The 18,145-nt window shown below is 44.0% G+C and overlaps 1 protein-coding gene across 1 annotated transcript in view; it reads right to left on the bottom strand.

Moving 5' to 3' along the window:
- LOC126101392 (calcium-binding protein 4-like) overlaps positions 1-13,672 on the bottom strand; it is a 544,715-nt gene extending 531,043 nt beyond the window's left edge. Inside the window, exon 1 of the mRNA XM_049912057.1 lies at positions 13,549-13,672. Within this exon, the coding sequence (XP_049768014.1) occupies positions 13,549-13,672 (124 nt within the window). The remainder of the gene's footprint in view (positions 1-13,548) is intronic.
- Between the last annotated feature and the right edge of the window lie 4,473 nt (positions 13,673-18,145).

The following is an 18,145-nucleotide window of genomic DNA, read 5'->3' as shown; positions in this document are numbered from 1 at the left end:
GCAATATCGAGTTTTTCAGTTGTTTCTAGCCACATGTCTGCGCCATTTACATGCTCGTCTAGAAGTTTAACAACCATGTCGCACAACACATAGTCTTCACGCGTGTTTTCTGTTGATTGCTTCATTTGGCGTCTGTGGTATATCTCCATGGCAAGCAGCAAACCATTTACAGGGTTCGCCATCACCTGTGAGGGGAGATTGAATGGTCACCGTAAAGTGGCTTGCGGAGTACAGATGAACATGTACAGAACATCTTTCACATCTCTAACCAGTTGCAGGACGGTATGTTTCGAAATACGTACCAGAAATTAAAAGGACGTGCATATCACAGAAACGAATATTCGTTTCCCCTTCCCACCAAAACCGCGCAGCGATATTCCTCTTTAGTGAACGCCGCGATAAGACGGTCGCACTTCCCGACCATGCGCACAACGCTCGCGACTCGCCATTTCCAGGGGTGGCCAGCCGTCACTGCAAGCGCCAAGCAGGAAACACATCCATGTTCGTGATTTTTTTTAGGTGACTTCCAGTTCATGTCAGCAGCTACAATTTTGCATACGGACCTTTTTGCACAGTTAAATAACAGTGCTAAAAAAAGCAATACATGTTTCGGCATGTCAAGTCTGACCATTCCCTTGTGAGTAGACGAAATGAAATGCACAAAGACTTTATGTCCTGGTATCGACATGTTCGCTGTTTACTATTCTTACCAGCTATGCCGTGAAACTGCGCTGCAAAGTCACACATTCAGCCATCCGCCGCCAAAGTTTACAGTTTTGCATTTTCCGTCGATACCTATTTGAAGTTTGTGACCTGTTTTCATAACTCCTTCGTAGTGCGTCGTTCATCGTTTCTGTGTTCGAGTGTAAATACGTTTCCAAAAAGTGACTTGTGACACTGAAAGATAGTGCCACAAATACTTCAAAAAGTGGAATACAGAAATCGTCTAGCTATTAATTTAACTGATTCGAACCCATGGTGAAAGCATAATCCTACGAACCGCGTAGTTGAAGTAAAAGTGAGTATATAAAGTCATTTGTATATTTCAGTTGAGATAAATAATAACGACAGGTAGTTTAGCTAAAATGAAACGAATTAACTGCCGTAAAATGAAAGGAGATGAAATAGAATGAGCGGTTCACTGAGGATCAAATCAGTGGGGATTAAGTGACATGCAATCCTGTTCCAAGTTCCGGCCGGGCCAATTTTTCATCTGTTGATTACCTAGTCTGCGTTCTCACGGGGAGCTGGATCCGCAGCCTTAAGGCAGTGCGGTATCTGACGAAGTTGCACACTGTCGAGACACTCCCCTTTCCAGAGGAGTGGGGATCAGACCGCTGTCCGACAATCCAGATTTATGCTTTCCGTGATTTCCCTAAATCGCTTAGGGCGGATACTGTGATGGTTTCTTTGCAAACGGCACGGCCAACCTTTCTGCAACGGGAATCCTCCTTCCTACCTTTGTTGTGGCACTTCCCCTGTCTCCCAGGACTTTTACTACCAGCATCTGCTACGCCCTTCGCAAGGGGTACAACGGTTATAAGGGCAGATATTTTTTATATGTAGCAGGTTAGTATGTACAAACATCAGCGTATTTCGGTTATTTTTTGTCTGTGTCGAACAGTCTTCCCACAAACATGTCACAAACTTGTCGACCTGATGTGTTGTGCATGGCCGTACCTGGGCTGCAAAGTGAACGATGCGTGTCAGTATAGGCTAAACATTTAGCGTCCATGTATCCACACCTCAACATCCGATCTTCCGTCCCGGTGGAAAATGAACATGAATGGCTTGCTCTTCTACATCTACATCTACATTTATACTCCGCAAGCCACCCAACGGTGTGTGGCGGAGGGCACTTTACGTGCCACTGTCATTATCTCCCTTTCCTGTTCCAGTCGCGTATGGTTCGCGGGAAGAACGACTGTCTGAAAGCCTCTGTGCGCGCTCGAATCTCTCTAATTTTACATTCGTGATCTCCTCGGGAGGTATAAGTAGGGGGTAGCAATATATTCGATACCTCATCCAGAAACGCACCCTCTCGAAACCTGGCGAGCAAGCTACACCGCGATGCAGAGCGCCTCTCTTGCAGAGTCTGCCACTTGAGTTTGTTAAACATCTCCGTAACGCTATCACGGTTACCAAATAACCCTGTGACGAAACGCGCCGCTCTCCTTTGGATCTTCTCTATCTCCTCCGTCAACCCGATCTGGTACGGATCCCACACTGATGAGCAATACTCAAGTATAGGTCGAACGAGTGTTTTGTAAGCCACCTCCTTTGTTGATGGACTACATTTTCTAAGGACTCTCCCAATGAATCTCAACCTGGTACCCGCCTTACCAACAATTAATTTTATATGATCATTCCACTTCAAATCGTTCCGCACGCATACTCCCAGATATTTTACAGAAGTAACTGCTACCAGTGTTTGTTCTGCTATCATATAATCATACAATAAAGGATCCTTCTTTCTATGTATTCGCAATACATTACATTTGTCTATATTAAGGGTCAGTTGCCACTCCCTGCACCAAGTGCCTATCCGCTGCAGATCTTCCTGCATTTCGCTACAATTTTCTAATGCTGCAACTTCTCCGTATACTACAGCATCATCCGCGAAAAGCCGCATGGAACTTCCGACACTATCTACTAGGTCATTTATATATCTTGCCACATTTACTCTTGTGGAATATTCTTCTTGTGTATTACAGGCGGAAATATCCAGACATCGCACAGCAATTAATGTATCTGCCGTTATTTACGATCTGTGGTGCCGTAAACAGCGCCAGTCCAGCCTGCGAACAACAAATATTACGGAAATCGTTTTATCGTGCAGAAAACAGCGCCAGTCCAGCCTGCGAAGAAGAAGTATTACGAAAATTGTTTATCATGTGGATCCAAACATGTCTCATTATGGGGATGCTTGTCCGTTAGCACTGACTACTCTACGCAAACATCGCTGTGTAGGTGTATGATAGTATAAACAGTTTTCAGCGGTCACAGATTGCAGATTGCATTCAGGTCATGTAGACGTTATACACAAACCACGTTTCTTAATTTGCTGTGTGTAGGGACTGTGCTCTAGAGGATATACAGATAATTCTGGCTTTAAAATACAACAAAATTATCTCTCGTTCTCTTCCTCCCATTGGCTGCGTGCCAGTTACTCATGTGTATTTTAGAGTCTTATATAATTTCTCCACCGTGGCAGTTCAGTATTGTGGACTGCGATCCATGTTCAATTACCAGAAAATAAAATTGTATGTCATTCTCTTCTCTGTCTTGTAACTTCTATGGTAATGTGCAACGGAAAGAGACGGCAAATTGCAAGAAGGAGGCAAAATTTGTAACTGACCACACTTTGTGCTACGTACCAATTACATAAATTCTTACGCAAGAGGGGAAAATTTTGTCAAACCGTTGTTTTAAATAAAATGCTTGCGAAGCCTTTCGTTGAAGTTCTGAATGATTGCAATCTACTGTTGTTGGTTTAAGTCATGTGATTTGGTTAGTGCATTGTGTGGCCTAGAGGACGTGCAGTTTTCAAACATTTTTATTTAATGGATTCTAGAATTCGACAGCAACGCACATCATTAGTGAACTGGATTATGTTCCATCAAATTAAGCACTTTTATTTGGGACTAATTACTACTCGATTAATGTTTTTAAATTTTGTTCGCAGAAGCAGAGAGCCATTAAAAAAAGTTCCTTATAGAATGGTTGCAAAATGACTGAGCGGTGAAGTTGATTAACACGGTCGCCGTCTGTTTACACTGCCATCCGTGCTTACACAAGCAGAAATTTGTATTATTGAAAGTATTCATTCTATTTGTAACAGACTTCTTTTCAGTTTTCCTTTCTTAATTTTAAATGGGCAACTATGCTTGTACCATCCGCTCCTGGGTAAACAGGAGTTTACTGTACACTCAGGTGACAGCGATATGCACATATACAGATGGCGGTAGTATCTCGTGCACAAGATATAAAATGGCAGTGCATTGGAGCTGTTATTTGTACTTAGGTGACTCATGTGAGAAGGTTTCCGATGTGATTATGGGCACATAGCGGAAATTAACACACTTTGAAAGGGGATTGGTGGGTGGAGCTAGACGTATGGGACGTTGCATTTTGGAAATCGTTAGGGAATTCGATATTCCGAGATCCACAGAGTCAATAGTGTTCCGAAAATATCAAATTTCAGATATTGCCTCCCACCACGGACAACGCAGTGGCCGATAGACTTCACTAATGACCGAGAGCAGCGATGTTTGCATAGAGTAGTCAATGCTAACGGACAAACAACATCAGAAATCTATGATGGGCGTACGACTAACGTATCCGTTAGGACTGTATGGCGAAATGTGGGGTTAATAGACTGTGGCAACAGACGATCTACGCGAGTGTCTTTGGTAACAGCACAACCAGCAGCTCTCCTGGGTTCGTGACCAGATGAGTTGGGCTCTATATGACTGGGAAACCATGGCTTTGTCAGATGAATCCTGATTTCAGTTGGTAAGAGAAGACGGTAGGGTTCGAGTGCGGCGCAGACCCCACGATGCCATGCACTCAAGTTTTCAACAGGCACTGTGCATTCAGGTGGTGTCTGTATGATGGTGTGGGCTCTATTTACGTGGAATGGACTGGCTCCTCTGGTCCAACTGAACCGCACATTGAATAGAAATCGTTATGTTTGCCTACTTGGAGACCATTTAAAGCCATTCACGGACCTCATGTTCCCAAGGAACTTTGGGATTTTTGTGAATGACAATGTGTCATATCACTGGGCCACAATCAAAAAAATGTTCAAATGTGTGTGAAATCTTATGGGATTTAACTGCTAAGGTCGTCAGTTCATAAGCTTACACACTACTTAACCTTAATTATCCTAAGGATAAACACACACACCCATGCCCGAGGGAGGACTCGAACCTCCGCCGGGACCAGCCGCACAGTCCATGACTGCAGCGCCTAAGACCGCTCGGATAATCCCACGCGGCGGGCCAAATTCTGGAGAATTCGAACGAATAATTTGACCTGCCAGATCGCCGGCCGTTGTGGCCGAGCGGTTCTAGGCGCTTCAGTCCGGAACCGCGCTGCTGCTATGGTCGCAGGTTAGAATCATGCCTCGGGTGTGGATGTGAGTGATATCCTTAGGTTAGTTAGGTTTAAGTAGTTCTAAGTCTAGGGGATTGATGACCTCAGATGTTAAGTCCCATAGTGCTTAGAGCCATTTGAACAATTTTTTTGACCTACCAGATCGCCCGAAATGTTTCCCGTCGACCATTTCGTGCACAAAATCCTGCACCGGCAACACTTTTGCAATTGTGGACAGTTATACAGGCAGCATGAGCCAATAATTCCGCAGGGAACTCCTAAGTACTTGCTGAGTCCATGCCACGTCGACTTTCTGCACTGTGCTTGGCAAAAGGATATTAGGAGGGGTCTCATGACTTATGTCTCGTCAGTGTACAGCAACTTCACGCGAGTAAACATTCCAGCATAAAATACGTCAACAGGGAAGAACATAGCAATTTTTAGGGCGATAATATATTAACAGCAGCGCTTAAAGTCTATCTGAAAGTTATTCCAAGGCGGTAAACTACCATTAGCTCCATTTTGGCAGAAGAACGGCATGATTTCTGAAAAGAACACTTACGTAGCGACTACATATCATGACTTTAACGCAGAAACTCTGTTATTCACTGGCTACGAAAAATCAGTGTACTAATTTTCGGGCACAAGCTTAGGAAAATTACGAGTGTAAACCTCTACCCATATTATTTGGCACAAGTCTTAAGGAGCGTGGGAACGGGTACGTTGATTTGTATTAACAATAGAGTGGAAATGTCCCCGCATAAAATCATAAATCAAATGGCGTCATAATGGTGCCACCGATTACCAAAGCGTTATAAAATCTCTATTGATACTGCTATACAAGGCGCTCAATTGTACGAAATATTCTAAATTTTGGCCACGCAATTTGAAAGACGATTTTATTTGCTTCGTGGTATCTCTCATTCGAAAAAACCTCTCCAATTCAGTTTTAAACTACAGCTTAGAGATAACCTGCAGCAAATATAACAGTACCGGTATGTCATTGATGGGGAAATACCCATTCCGATCGAAGATCGAAGAGGGCGTAATCCAGCTAGTAAGCAAATGCAGTTATTTAGGGCGATTAGAAATAAAATGAATGAATTCCAATCGATGCGCGGCACTGTCAACAGAAAACTTACCTATCAATGAAAAAAGGATAAAAAAATTAAATTTTTTAAAGTGAATCAGTGTCTATCCTGCGCAAAGTTGTAAAAAATTGGCTCTGAACAGGAAATGGAAATGAGCTATTGAAACAGTGGCACAGAGACGCCTAAGAAGAGCGGCTGGATACACCCTTAAGAGATGAAATAAGACACGAAAAAAATTAGAAAGGAAAAATATACAGAGTGTCCCAAAAAGTGCGCTACAATTTCGGTGTCGTGTAAATCGACTTGTAATTAACTTAGAGAAAAGAAGTAAAGTTTGATAGACCAACTCAAAAAGTTTTTTGTATATGATAATGAACAAATGTTTTGCTTTTCTCAGTCACAAGAGCAACGTAACTGAAAAAAAGTTTAATTTGCTTTATTTTTTGTTCCACGGTGCCTGGAGCGCCATAAATGAATCGAAGAATGGAGTCTGCACAGGAAAAGGCACTGTGTGCAGCTTCGTTTATTGAAAGAGGCGTAAGAGAATGACACAGGAACTTCAGGGAAACAGTGGTGTGGATCTGAAGCGATATGTAGGCAGGCCAAGCAGAAGTGACAAAAATATGGAAAGAATTTGACAGGTTTTCCAGCGTTCAGCACAAAGTCTGTTCGTAAGGCCGTAAAGGAACTGCGAATCCCACGTACGTCAGTGCACCGGGTACTCCGAAAGCGTCTTCAGCTCTTTCTCTGAACCTGGGTGTCTGACTTTTGTTGCAAAAAAGGTGCTTCTTTCTGTGCAGACTCCATTCTTCAATTCATTTCTGGACTCCAGTAAATATTTATTCATATGCTTACAAAAAAACGGAAAAACTTTACTTTCTTTCACTAAATTAATTACAAGTCGACTTAAATGACACTGAAGTTGTTACGTACCATTTGGGACACCTTGTATTAAATACAAATGGAATGACATAAGGAGAAAGTAATACGCAGAAGACCTGCGAAAAAGATTTGCTCTATAAACCAAGTGGTTGGAGAATCATATCACTCCCGAGGAGGAGATGGGAAATGACCTTGTAATTCCGATTTAAACGGCTTGGAACTCACGGTACACCATGGAGAAGTAGGAAACTATGATGACGAAAAACGGATAATTTTAGCAGGAATATGCAGTGTCATAAAATTTTCTGACTGGACGTGCTACTAGGACACATCATCGCAAGTCTGATTCGAAGCACCAATCAAGACCTGAAACAAACGCTGGTTACTGTCAGCAGAGAAGGTGGCTTCTTTGTGAGACTACCAGGGTATAAGACCTACAGGCGAGTCAGACAAAGGCAGAATAACAACTGGAATATGTTTACTTCATTATCGGGTCATTTGAAACTAAAGTTGATTGAAAACCATACTAGAGAGGTGATTTATTCAGGTGCCTAAAGCTAAAGCCGAAACGTTAGCAACGACAATGACGAACGAATTTAGCACCGGGCGATTTTCTTCGGCGTTCTAACACGAAAACGTGGGTTGGTGGGAACAAACTTCACCGAAGGAGGAAGCAATCGGTACCATCAACCGAGATTTGTCTGCAGCCTCAGGGAAAAAAAAAAACACTACTACTTCTCTGGTGGGATGAAGGATTAGAAACTCATTTTGTCAATTCTGTGGTTGTCAGACCTGAAAAAGAAACTTCTTTGCGACTTCTTTACCACAACTATCCATCTCTCAACATACACAGACAGGTATTGGACAGTACGTAAACTAAATAAAAAAAATCCGACGTACCAAGAAGGAATTATTCTAATGAGACTGAAATCGGTAGATGTGATGTAAATTTATAGACAAACAATTGATTACAGTTTCAGAAAAATTGGAAGACTTCTTCAAGGGAAAGAGTTTCACTAATTGAGCCAGTCAAAGGATCCCTTTAAATTTTGGGAATACGATAAATCGCACAAATCTAAGGGCTATCAATTGGACTAAATACCTAGGAATTACAATTACGAGCAAATTAAATTGGAAAGACCAGATACATAATATTGTGGGGAAGGCGAAACAAAGACTGAGCTTTGTTAGCAGAACACTTAGACGATGCGACAAACCCACTAAGGAGACAGCCTACATTAGACTTTTCCGTCCTCTGATGGAATATTGCTGCGCGGTATGGGATCCTTACCAGGTAGGAGTGACGGAGGACATCGAAAAAGTGCAAAAAAGAGTAGCTCGTTTCGTGTTATCGCGCAATACGGATGAGAGTGTCACTGGTATGATACGCGAGTTCGGGTGGCAGTCACTGAAAGAAAGGGGGTTTTCCATACGGCGAGATCTATTTACGAAATTTCAATCACCAAAATTCTCTTCCGAATGCGAAAATATTTTGTTGACACCCACCTACATAGGGAGAAATGATCATCATAATAAAATAAGAGAAATCAGAGCACGAACGCAAAGATTTAGGTGTTCCTTTTTCCCACGTACCATTCGAGAATGGAATGCTACGGAAGTAGTATGAAAATGGTTCGACGATCCCTCCGCCAGGCACTTGCGTGTGAATTGCAGAGTAAAGATGTAGATGTGCATGTGAAGATCATGGGATCTCGCTTGCAAATGTAGGGTTTGGAGGGTTTGGCAAGCAGAAATACAAGCTGTAGAAAATCTTACCATCAGTGGGCGGACATTATCTTACTGAAACGTAAGCCCAGCTTGCCATGAAGGGCCACAAAACTGGACTTAGAATATCGTCGACGTACCACTGTGCTGTAAGGATGCCATCGGAAGCGGTCCTCCCATAAAAAGAAGTGGCATCCCGACCATCAGTGTTGGTTGTCCGTAGGTATGGCGGGCGATAGTCAGGTTAGTATCCCATCGCTGCCCGGGACGTCTTCCCTGGTCATCGGGGTTCGATTCGTAGTGTAACTCATCACTGAAGACAAAATTACTCCAGTCAATGAGATTCCCAGCCAAACGATCCCGACACCACTGTAAAAGGGCTTGTTGGTGTTCAGAGATCTATGGTAGTCGGCACAATGGGCACTGTGAGCTCCGCCCCCTTTCTGTCAGCAGCCCATTAATGGTCTTTGTGGTCACTGAAGCACCAGTTGCACGCCGGATCGGTGATAATGATCACTCCGGAGCTCTGAGTGCTGTCCGACGATTACTCGATCCTCACATTCTGGTCTCTCTAGGTTGACCCCTTCCCTCTTGGTACTGTGTTCGGCCACGGTGCAGCTATTCCTACCGACGTCGTCGATCAGTGAGACAGTGCCTTGTTCAGATATCGAGCGATTCGCTGATTACTCCATCTGGCTTGTCTGAGTTCAACTACACGTCCTGTCTCAAATGCTGACGGTTGCATATACTGTTCACGTGCCTTACTGAGGGTCATATTTACTGTCCAACTGAGTACACGGAATAGAATTCAGGAATATTTTATTTTCTGGTATCGATATGTCCCTCACTTACTACCCTTGTCAGCTGTGCAGTGAAATGGCACTGTAGTGTCGCATATTCGTTTGTCGGCGACCAAAGGTCGCAGTTTTGCATTTTCCGTTGATACTTATATGAATATCACTTCAGCCTACACAGTTCCTTCGTGGTGCAAAATTGTTCTAATGGCTTTGAGCACTATGGGACTTAACATCTGAGGTCATCAGTCCCCTAAAACTTAGAACTACTTAAACCTAACTAACCTAAGGACATCACACACACCCATGCCCGAGGCAGTATTCGAACCTGCGACAGTAGCGGTCGCGCGGTTCCAGACTGAGGCGCCTAGAACCGCTCGGCCACAGCGGCAGGCTTCCTTCGTCTTGCGCCTTTTTTGACTCAGTGCATTTGCTTGCGCAGTAAACGACTTAGTTACTGCTACGGTTTTCATATTTACTTCAGGTTTGAAATACTGTAATTCATTTGCTTTCAGATGAGCTGGAATTTTCACTATCACAGACTCAGCGACGCATGTTTCGAGCGAGCAACTGACGCAGAGTAAACATGGTGTGCAGTGGATGTGACACTATTAACTTTTTGGGTTAGATAGAGCAGCAATCAGTCGTAGAATTAAGTTGCTTTAATATGACATTTATAGTCACAACGCAGATCAGATTTAGACCTGTGTCAGGTCATTATCAATGCTAAACCAAATAAAAGAGTATATATTACAATGTGATTTACAAAAGTTATAAGTCCATCACATCGTTGTCTTTTAATGTTAACATTAAATACCAGTGCGGAATTGTAGCAGTTGTTCGAGCTCAAGTGAATGCTTACACAGTTCAACTATTACTGTCGTAAAATTATATGTTGGTTTCACAGTACACATCGGTTTTGCATATGGCGCCCTCTATGAGCTGCTCCTGAAATTTACAGTTTTGACGACATTTTATGTACTATTTATGTTGTATAGTAACAAGTAGTAACATGAAATTATTACGAGTAAAACTATTTAATATTACAATTCTTACTTTTTCTCATGTCTGTAATGTGATAGATGTTTAAAATTACTATAGCACGTAACAGTGACAGTTTACGCCTCATGGGCTAAAATTAATTACAAAACTGATATGGTTACGTAAAGTACGTTATAGGAAGTATTGCATATTTTGTCGTGTTAGGACCTGTGTTAACTTAATTAGTTGTTACTTGTTCGGATATTATGGCATTAGTCAATTTGAACGCAAACTATATTTCATTCTGAGAAATGTAAGAGTACAGAAACAATGACACGCGATAATTCCACAGACAATTAGAATTCCAGAACTGGTTGAAACTAAGCACATTGCGACAGTTCGTGATACCTCTTGTGAACTGCTTTGTAGCTTAATGGCCTTGGAGTTATCGTAATTAAATTTTCGAAGCTCAAATAGATATAAAATATGAAGAGAAACGCAAACACTATCAAAAAAAGAAAAGAAAAAGTAACAACCGCAAGAGAATGGATTGAGAAGAATCATAAACTACAAAACATCGGGAAATTTCGTCCGATGGTTCAAATGGCTCTGAGCACTATGGGACTCAACTGCTGTGGTCATAAGTCCCCTAGTACTTAGAACTACTTAAACCTAACTAACCTAAGGACATCACACACATCCATGCCCGAGGCAGGATTCGAACCTGCGACCGTAGCAGTCCCGCGGTTCCAGACTGCAGCGCCTAGAACCGCATGACCACCGCGGCCGGCTTCGTCCGATGACGTGACTGTTTTTAAGTATAATGAGTGTAACTGTTTTTATAGTTTCAAAGCGACGCAACATAGTATTGTTTGTGAGGAGCTACGTTTAGAAATTTGGGTCACAAATTCCTAGAAATGAATAATAAATTTTCGTTTAAAACTAACTAGGTTTTCATTAAGTAGTTTGTCCGCGATATGTCCGCGATATGCTTTCTCCCAGTATTAGTCCACAACAAGGTAGGCAGCAAAGACGTGCTGGCAGTATTTTGAAACAGTGACAGGTTCGTGGGACGTCCTTAAATAGCAAAAAAATTTTTACTTTGCGAGAGGATTTATATTTGCGGAGACTACTTGTACTTTCTCAAGAGGATTTTTAATTGCTGAAAGCGATTTAAATTTTTAAGAAGAGTTTCTTTATCCCTTAAGCGTTGGCTTTCAAGAGGATTAACACTTCGTGAGAAAGTAGTTAAGTCAAGGTTATCGTCAACGAATTCGGCGCAGCGAGTGAAAAGTAGGCTAAGATGGTGGAAAGAAGATGAGAAAAAAGAAAAATATCAGTCTGAAAGTGCATTTTATGCGAGGGGCAAGGTTACTGGTTTTAATACCAGTTTGTCTCATAGTTTTAGTCTGCCAGGAAGTTTTTAACACAGTGCGCACACCACTGCAGAGTCAAAGATTCATTCTTCTAAATGATATATTTAACCAAATTTGTCCGAATCGTTCCAGACGTTCCACACCAACAAACAGTGGAAGACTCACCTAAAATTTGCACACTCCTTTTATTTTGGGAATGAGTCAAACTATGGAGAGGAGGTTTCCGGCAAATGATAGAGGGGCACATAATTTTGTTTTTCAATAATACTCTTAGCTTCATATCAACGTAGAAGTTGAAATAACATTTTTTATTTATTTTTAAAGCGGAAAGCAAGACGGTCCCCAGAAGACAAGGGACACAACCTACGTAGAACAGTGCTGAGCTACTTACCACGTAGGTGCAACATATGTCACCCTGAAGTCCAGAGAGGGCGCACATGACAAGGACTACACTCCTGGAAATTGAAATAAGAACACCGTGAATTCATTGTCCCAGGAAGGGGAAACTTTATTGACACATTCCTGGGGTCAGATACATCACATGATCACACTGACAGAACCACAGGCACATAGACACAGGCAACAGAGCATGCACAATGTCGGCACTAGTACAGTGTATATCCACCTTTCGCAGCAACGCAGGCTGCTATTCTCCCATGGAGACGATCGTAGAGATGCTGGATGTAGTCCTGTGGAACGGCTTGCCATGCCATTTCCACCTGGCGCCTCAGTTGGACCAGCGTTCGTGCTGGACGTGCAGACCGCGTGAGACGACGCTTCATCCAGTCCCAAACATGCTCAATGGGGGACAGATCCGGAGATCTTGCTGGCCAGGGTAGTTGACTTACACCTTCTAGAGCACGTTGGGTGGCACGGGATACATGCGGACGTGCATTGTCCTGTTGGAACAGCAAGTTCCCTTGCCGGTCTAGGAATGGTAGAACGATGGGTTCGATGACGGTTTGGATGTACCGTGCACTATTCAGTGTCCCCTCGACGATCACCAGTGGTGTACGGCCAGTGTAGGAGATCGCTCCCCACACCATGATGCCGGGTGTTGGCCCTGTGTGCCTCGGTCGTATGCAGTCCTGATTGTGGCGCTCACCTGCACGGCGCCAAACACGCATACGACCATCATTGGCACCAAGGCAGAAGCGACTCTCATCGCTGAAGACGACACGTCTCCATTCGTCCCTCCATTCACGCCTGTCGCGACACCACTGGAGGCGGGCTGCACGATGTTGGGGCGTGAGCGGAAGACGGCCTAACGGTGTGCGGAACCGTAGCCCAGCTTCATGGAGACGGTTGCGAATGGTCCTCGCCGATACCCCAGGAGCAACAGTGTCCCTAATTTGCTGGGAAGTGGCGGTGCGGTCCCCTACGGCACTGCGTAGGATCCTACGGTCTTGGCGTGCATCCGTGCGTCGCTGCGGTCCGGTCCCAGGTCGACGGGCGCGTGCACCTTCCGCCGACCACTGGCGACAACATCGATGTACTGTGGAGACCTCACGCCCCACGTGTTGATCAATTCGGCGGTACGTCCACCCGGCCTCCCGCATGCCCACTATACGCCCTCGCTCAAAGTCCGTCAACTGCACATACGGTTCACGTCCACGCTGTCGCGGCATGCTACCAGTGTTAAAGACTGCGATGGAGCTCCGTATGCCACGGCAAACTGGCTGACACTGACGGCGGCGGTGCACAAATGCTGCGCAGCTAGCGCCATTCGACGGCCAACACCGCGGTTCCTGGTGTGTCGGCTGTGCCGTGCGTGTGATCATTGCTTGTACAGCCCTCTCGCAGTGTCCGGAGCAAGTATGGTGGGTCTGACACACCGGTGTCAATGTGTTCTTTTTTCCATTTCCAGGAGTGTATGTTATACATCAGCCTCAACTCATACAAATAGTTCCTACATGGCCATACAGCCGCCAAACGTGGATATAACCAGACAGGCGGCTCCACTTAGGAGGTAGTACCCCAAGACAGTCAACAGGCAGTATTTTTCAGCGCAGTGTCTCAGCGGGTGTCTCAGGAGTCACGGAAGTTTTGGTTCTAGGCGCTCAGTCCGGAACCGCGGGCATGGATGTGTGTGATGTCCTTAGGTTAGTTAGGTTTAAGTAGTTCTAAGTTATAGGGGACTGATGACCACAGATGTTAAGTCCCATAGTGCTCAGAGCCATTTTTTTCAGGAGTCACCTGCAGCTGCCACCAAGAAGAGACAAACTGCACATTATACAAGTGACGTTACGCATTGTTCACTGGATTTATAACTGTACCTGTTATGATCAGTCGAAGGTACAATCGTCTTGTGTTGCTTGACTGCTCTGGGAAGTGCCTCATCTGCACTAGAAGATACAAAATATTAATTCACTGTATTGCATGAATGACAAAAAGATTTACTTAAGTTGATACAAGCCTTTGTCGTAGGAGTACCTGATATGTAGAACAGTCATCGACTATTAAAGCATCATGTGATGCAAAATTAACAAACTCTTCACTTGAAGTTAAATGTTCAACATCTGCAATAGTACATTTCCATCTGATACTTGAGCAACATGTTAGTCCTACTCGATGTCGTTGAGCTGCTTTAGCTGAGGTGATGAGCTGGGCAGAATGCTTCGATGTTCGGCTCTATATTGACCTCCGTACATGGGTGCTGCAATTATGGGAGAAAGGCTTGGCCTTTAGGAGCGCATCCCATTCATCGTTGTGGTTTGCAGCGAGGCCTCGCTAGCGTCTATAGTATCGATGCACTTTGGCAAATTTGGTGTGGAACCGTGATCCCTGGACGATACCAGAATACCAGTGTTCGAAGACAGATCAATACAAGAGAATATTTAATTGTATTGCTACCCACAATTTTCATACTCCCGTCAAGTGTGGTAAAACTATCAATATGTGGCTGTGAATTGTCGATAATCTGTGTTAATATTGGTCTTTGTCATAACTGTTGCCTGACGTTATCTGACCCTCTGGTGAATCACATTAGTTGCTATGTGCAAGTAAGCCACCTCGTAAAAGCAACTACTTTCAGTGGTAGGGGGGTTCTCTTCCAGCCACATTTCTATGTTTGACTACAAATCCATCTATGAACGCAACAAAAGTGTACACTTTTTTAAAACACCTTTGAAAGCTCTTGTAAACAGGAGTACAGTGATACAGGACACATCAATAGTTGCGTACCAAGTGAGGGGTGCCGGCTGGGTTGGCCGAGTGGTTCCTGGTGCTACAGTCTGGAACCGTGCTGTCGCTACAGTCGCAGGTTCGAATCTTGCCTCGGGCATGGATGTGTGTGATGTCCTTAGGTTAGTTAGGTTTAAGTATTTCTAAGTTCTAGGGGACTGATGACCTCAGAAGTTAACTTCCATAGTGCTCCGAGCCATTTGAACCAACTGGGGGGGGGGGGGGGGGGGGGGGAGGGCGACTGGGGTCCGGTCAGTATCTGACGCCAACGTAGTTTTTGGGCTACAGTTCACGTTGTGTTCAGTATTTTATCTAATATACACATGAGATTTATCGTAATGATTTTTACTACAGTTGATAATAAGAAGAGATTTTGATTTACATTCATTGTTGAGTGATAGCTATTGTAGTAACTGCGGTCAACCGGTAAACAGTGTGGTGAGTAGAGGCTAATATCTCTGTGGCATATGTACAAAATGAATGTACAAAAAGATAAAATTGGCAGATGACGAAATAAGAAAGTTGCTTGAGAATTCAGACAATGAATTTAGTGGGGAACTATTCAGAAGTTCAAGCAGTGAAACTGAAGATGTGATCATGGAAATTCCAGGTCAAGTAGTTTCTGACAGCAGCGAGTTGGGTGAAAATGAACAAGATAAGTTTTGATTTTTACTACTTTTTACAGGTATTTTGGAGTGTATTATGTTGTCCATCTTGATAGATGGGTGTTTTGTGTGCTAGTATTCGGTTCTGCTTTCACATTTTTATAGATATTCAAGCAAGAAGAAGGCGAGCCAGCCCGAAGACTCAAATTGATGACCTCGAAAAAGACAAGAGAGCCTTACTTAAATCAAAGTAGGAGGCCTGATGGTAACGTAATGAGATCCCCAAAAGGAACTAAGCCAGTGGATAAAACCTGATACACCAGGTAAAGCTTTTCTCATATACCTTGATGATAACATCCTGGATAACACTTTGTTGTATACCAACAAAAAGCTAGGAAATCTTAGGGAATCACCTGAAGTTAGTTTCGTGAAAAATTAGAAAGCATTTTAAAGGGAAGAAATTGTGTCAGCAATTGGATTTCTTTTGAGCTGTCGAGTCCATAGGCAGAACAAGGATAGTTTATGTGATAGTAAAGAAAACTTTCCGATGTACCGAGCTTCATTTTAGGAGCGTAGACTGAGACTCTTACTAAATTGCCTGCGCTTTGGAAATCCTCTTACTCGAGCAGCTAGAAAACAGACTGACAAATTTTCTCCTATAAGGGATATATGGAACATGATAATAAATTTCCTGAGATTTATAAACTTAGTGAGGGAGTTACTTGTGACCTTCCACGAGCGATGCCCATTCGCGATATGTATTCCAGCATGACCAGGAAAATATGGAATAGAAGTTTGCCTGTTATGTGACTCAAACAGGAAATAATGCTTCGCTGCGGATCCCTGTTCTGGAAAGCCAGACGTGTCAACACGAACTGTTGCGAACTGCTTACTAGCAGTGGGCTATGAGCACGCACGTCTGTAACCTGTCTTCACACCACAGATTCGACATGCATGGGTAGAGTGGTGCCGTCATAGATCGCTTGGAAGATGAATGGCTCGCAGTGTTCTTCAGCGATGAAAGCAGATTCTGCCTGCTAGCAAGTTATGGTCGTTTGGGTGTACGATGTACAGCTGGTGAGAGCTGTCGCATATAGTGCATACGTTCAAGACAGACTGACCCCAACCAAGGGCTTATGGTCTGAGGGGCGGTAGGCCACGTCGTTCATCTTTGTGTTTTTCTAGATGGGATGGTAGCCAGTGCTCGGTACATGAAGAATGTTGTTGGACCCATTCTTTTCCCATTCTTGCATGCCGGCCGGGGTGGCTGAGCGGTTTTAGGCGCTATAGTCTGGAGCCGCGCGACCGCTACGGTAGCGGGTTCGAATCCTGCCTCGGGCATGGATGTGTGTGATGTCCTTAGGTTAGCTAGGTTTAAGTAGTTCTAAGTTCTAGGGGACTGATGACCCCGGAAGTTAAGTCCCATAGAGCCATTCTTGCAGCAGGAAAGTGTCATGTTGTTGCAACAACACTGTCAAGCTCTTCAAGACGCGTGGCAGCTTCCCCGGTCGTCACTATCTTAGGTCATGATGCCAATCGACCACGTGTGGGATATGATGGGACGACAAGTGACTCGTGGAACTCATCAATCAAGAACTCACACAGAACTACGTGAACAAGTCGAGTATACGTAGCATAACATAGCCCAGAACAGTATTCGCCATATGTACAATCGAATGGATACCTTAGTTGGTTCCATGCATTGCCATCTGTGGAGGCTAAACCATGTAGTAACATGGGTGTTTCAGCATGGGTCGATACCTGGTACCTCAGAACCGCTTGTGCTATTGATCTGTAATCGTAATCATTTCATGTTCTCTATACACTGCAATAATAAATCTTGAGTGAATTGGAAACCAGTAAAAGGGTATACTACAGTGTAGAGGCCGGGGGTGTTGGCCGCTAAGCTGGATGGTGAAGGACCTGTTCTACTGGATTGTCAGGGCAGCGTTCGGCTCTACCACCTGGTCCTTGTGGGTTCGATGGCAGTGTGGGATCCGTACCAGATAGGGTTGATAGAAGATATAGAGAAGATCCAACGGAGAGCAGCGCGCTTCGTTACAGGATCATTTAGAAATCGCGAAAGCGTTACGGAGATGATAGATAAACTCCAGTGGAAGACTCTGCAGGAGAGACGCTCAGTAGCTCGGTACGGGCTTTTGTCAAACATTCGAGAACATACCTTCACCGAAGAGTCAAGCAGTATATTGCTCGCTCCTACGTATATCTCGCGAAGAGACCATGAGGATAAAATCAGAGAGATTAGAGCCCACACAGAGGCATACCGACAATCCTTCTTTCCACGAACAATACGAGACTGGAATAGAAGGGAGAACCGATAGAGGTACTCAAGGTACCCTCCGCCACACACCGTCAGGTGGCTTGTGGAGTATGGATGTAGATGTAGATGT

This window comes from Schistocerca cancellata, chromosome 9, assembly GCF_023864275.1.
Source record: "Schistocerca cancellata isolate TAMUIC-IGC-003103 chromosome 9, iqSchCanc2.1, whole genome shotgun sequence".
In the NCBI taxonomy this organism is placed as follows: Eukaryota; Metazoa; Arthropoda; class Insecta; order Orthoptera; family Acrididae; genus Schistocerca; species Schistocerca cancellata.
Note: the sequence above shows the minus strand (reverse complement) of the source record. Positions and strands in the feature narration are given on the sequence as shown.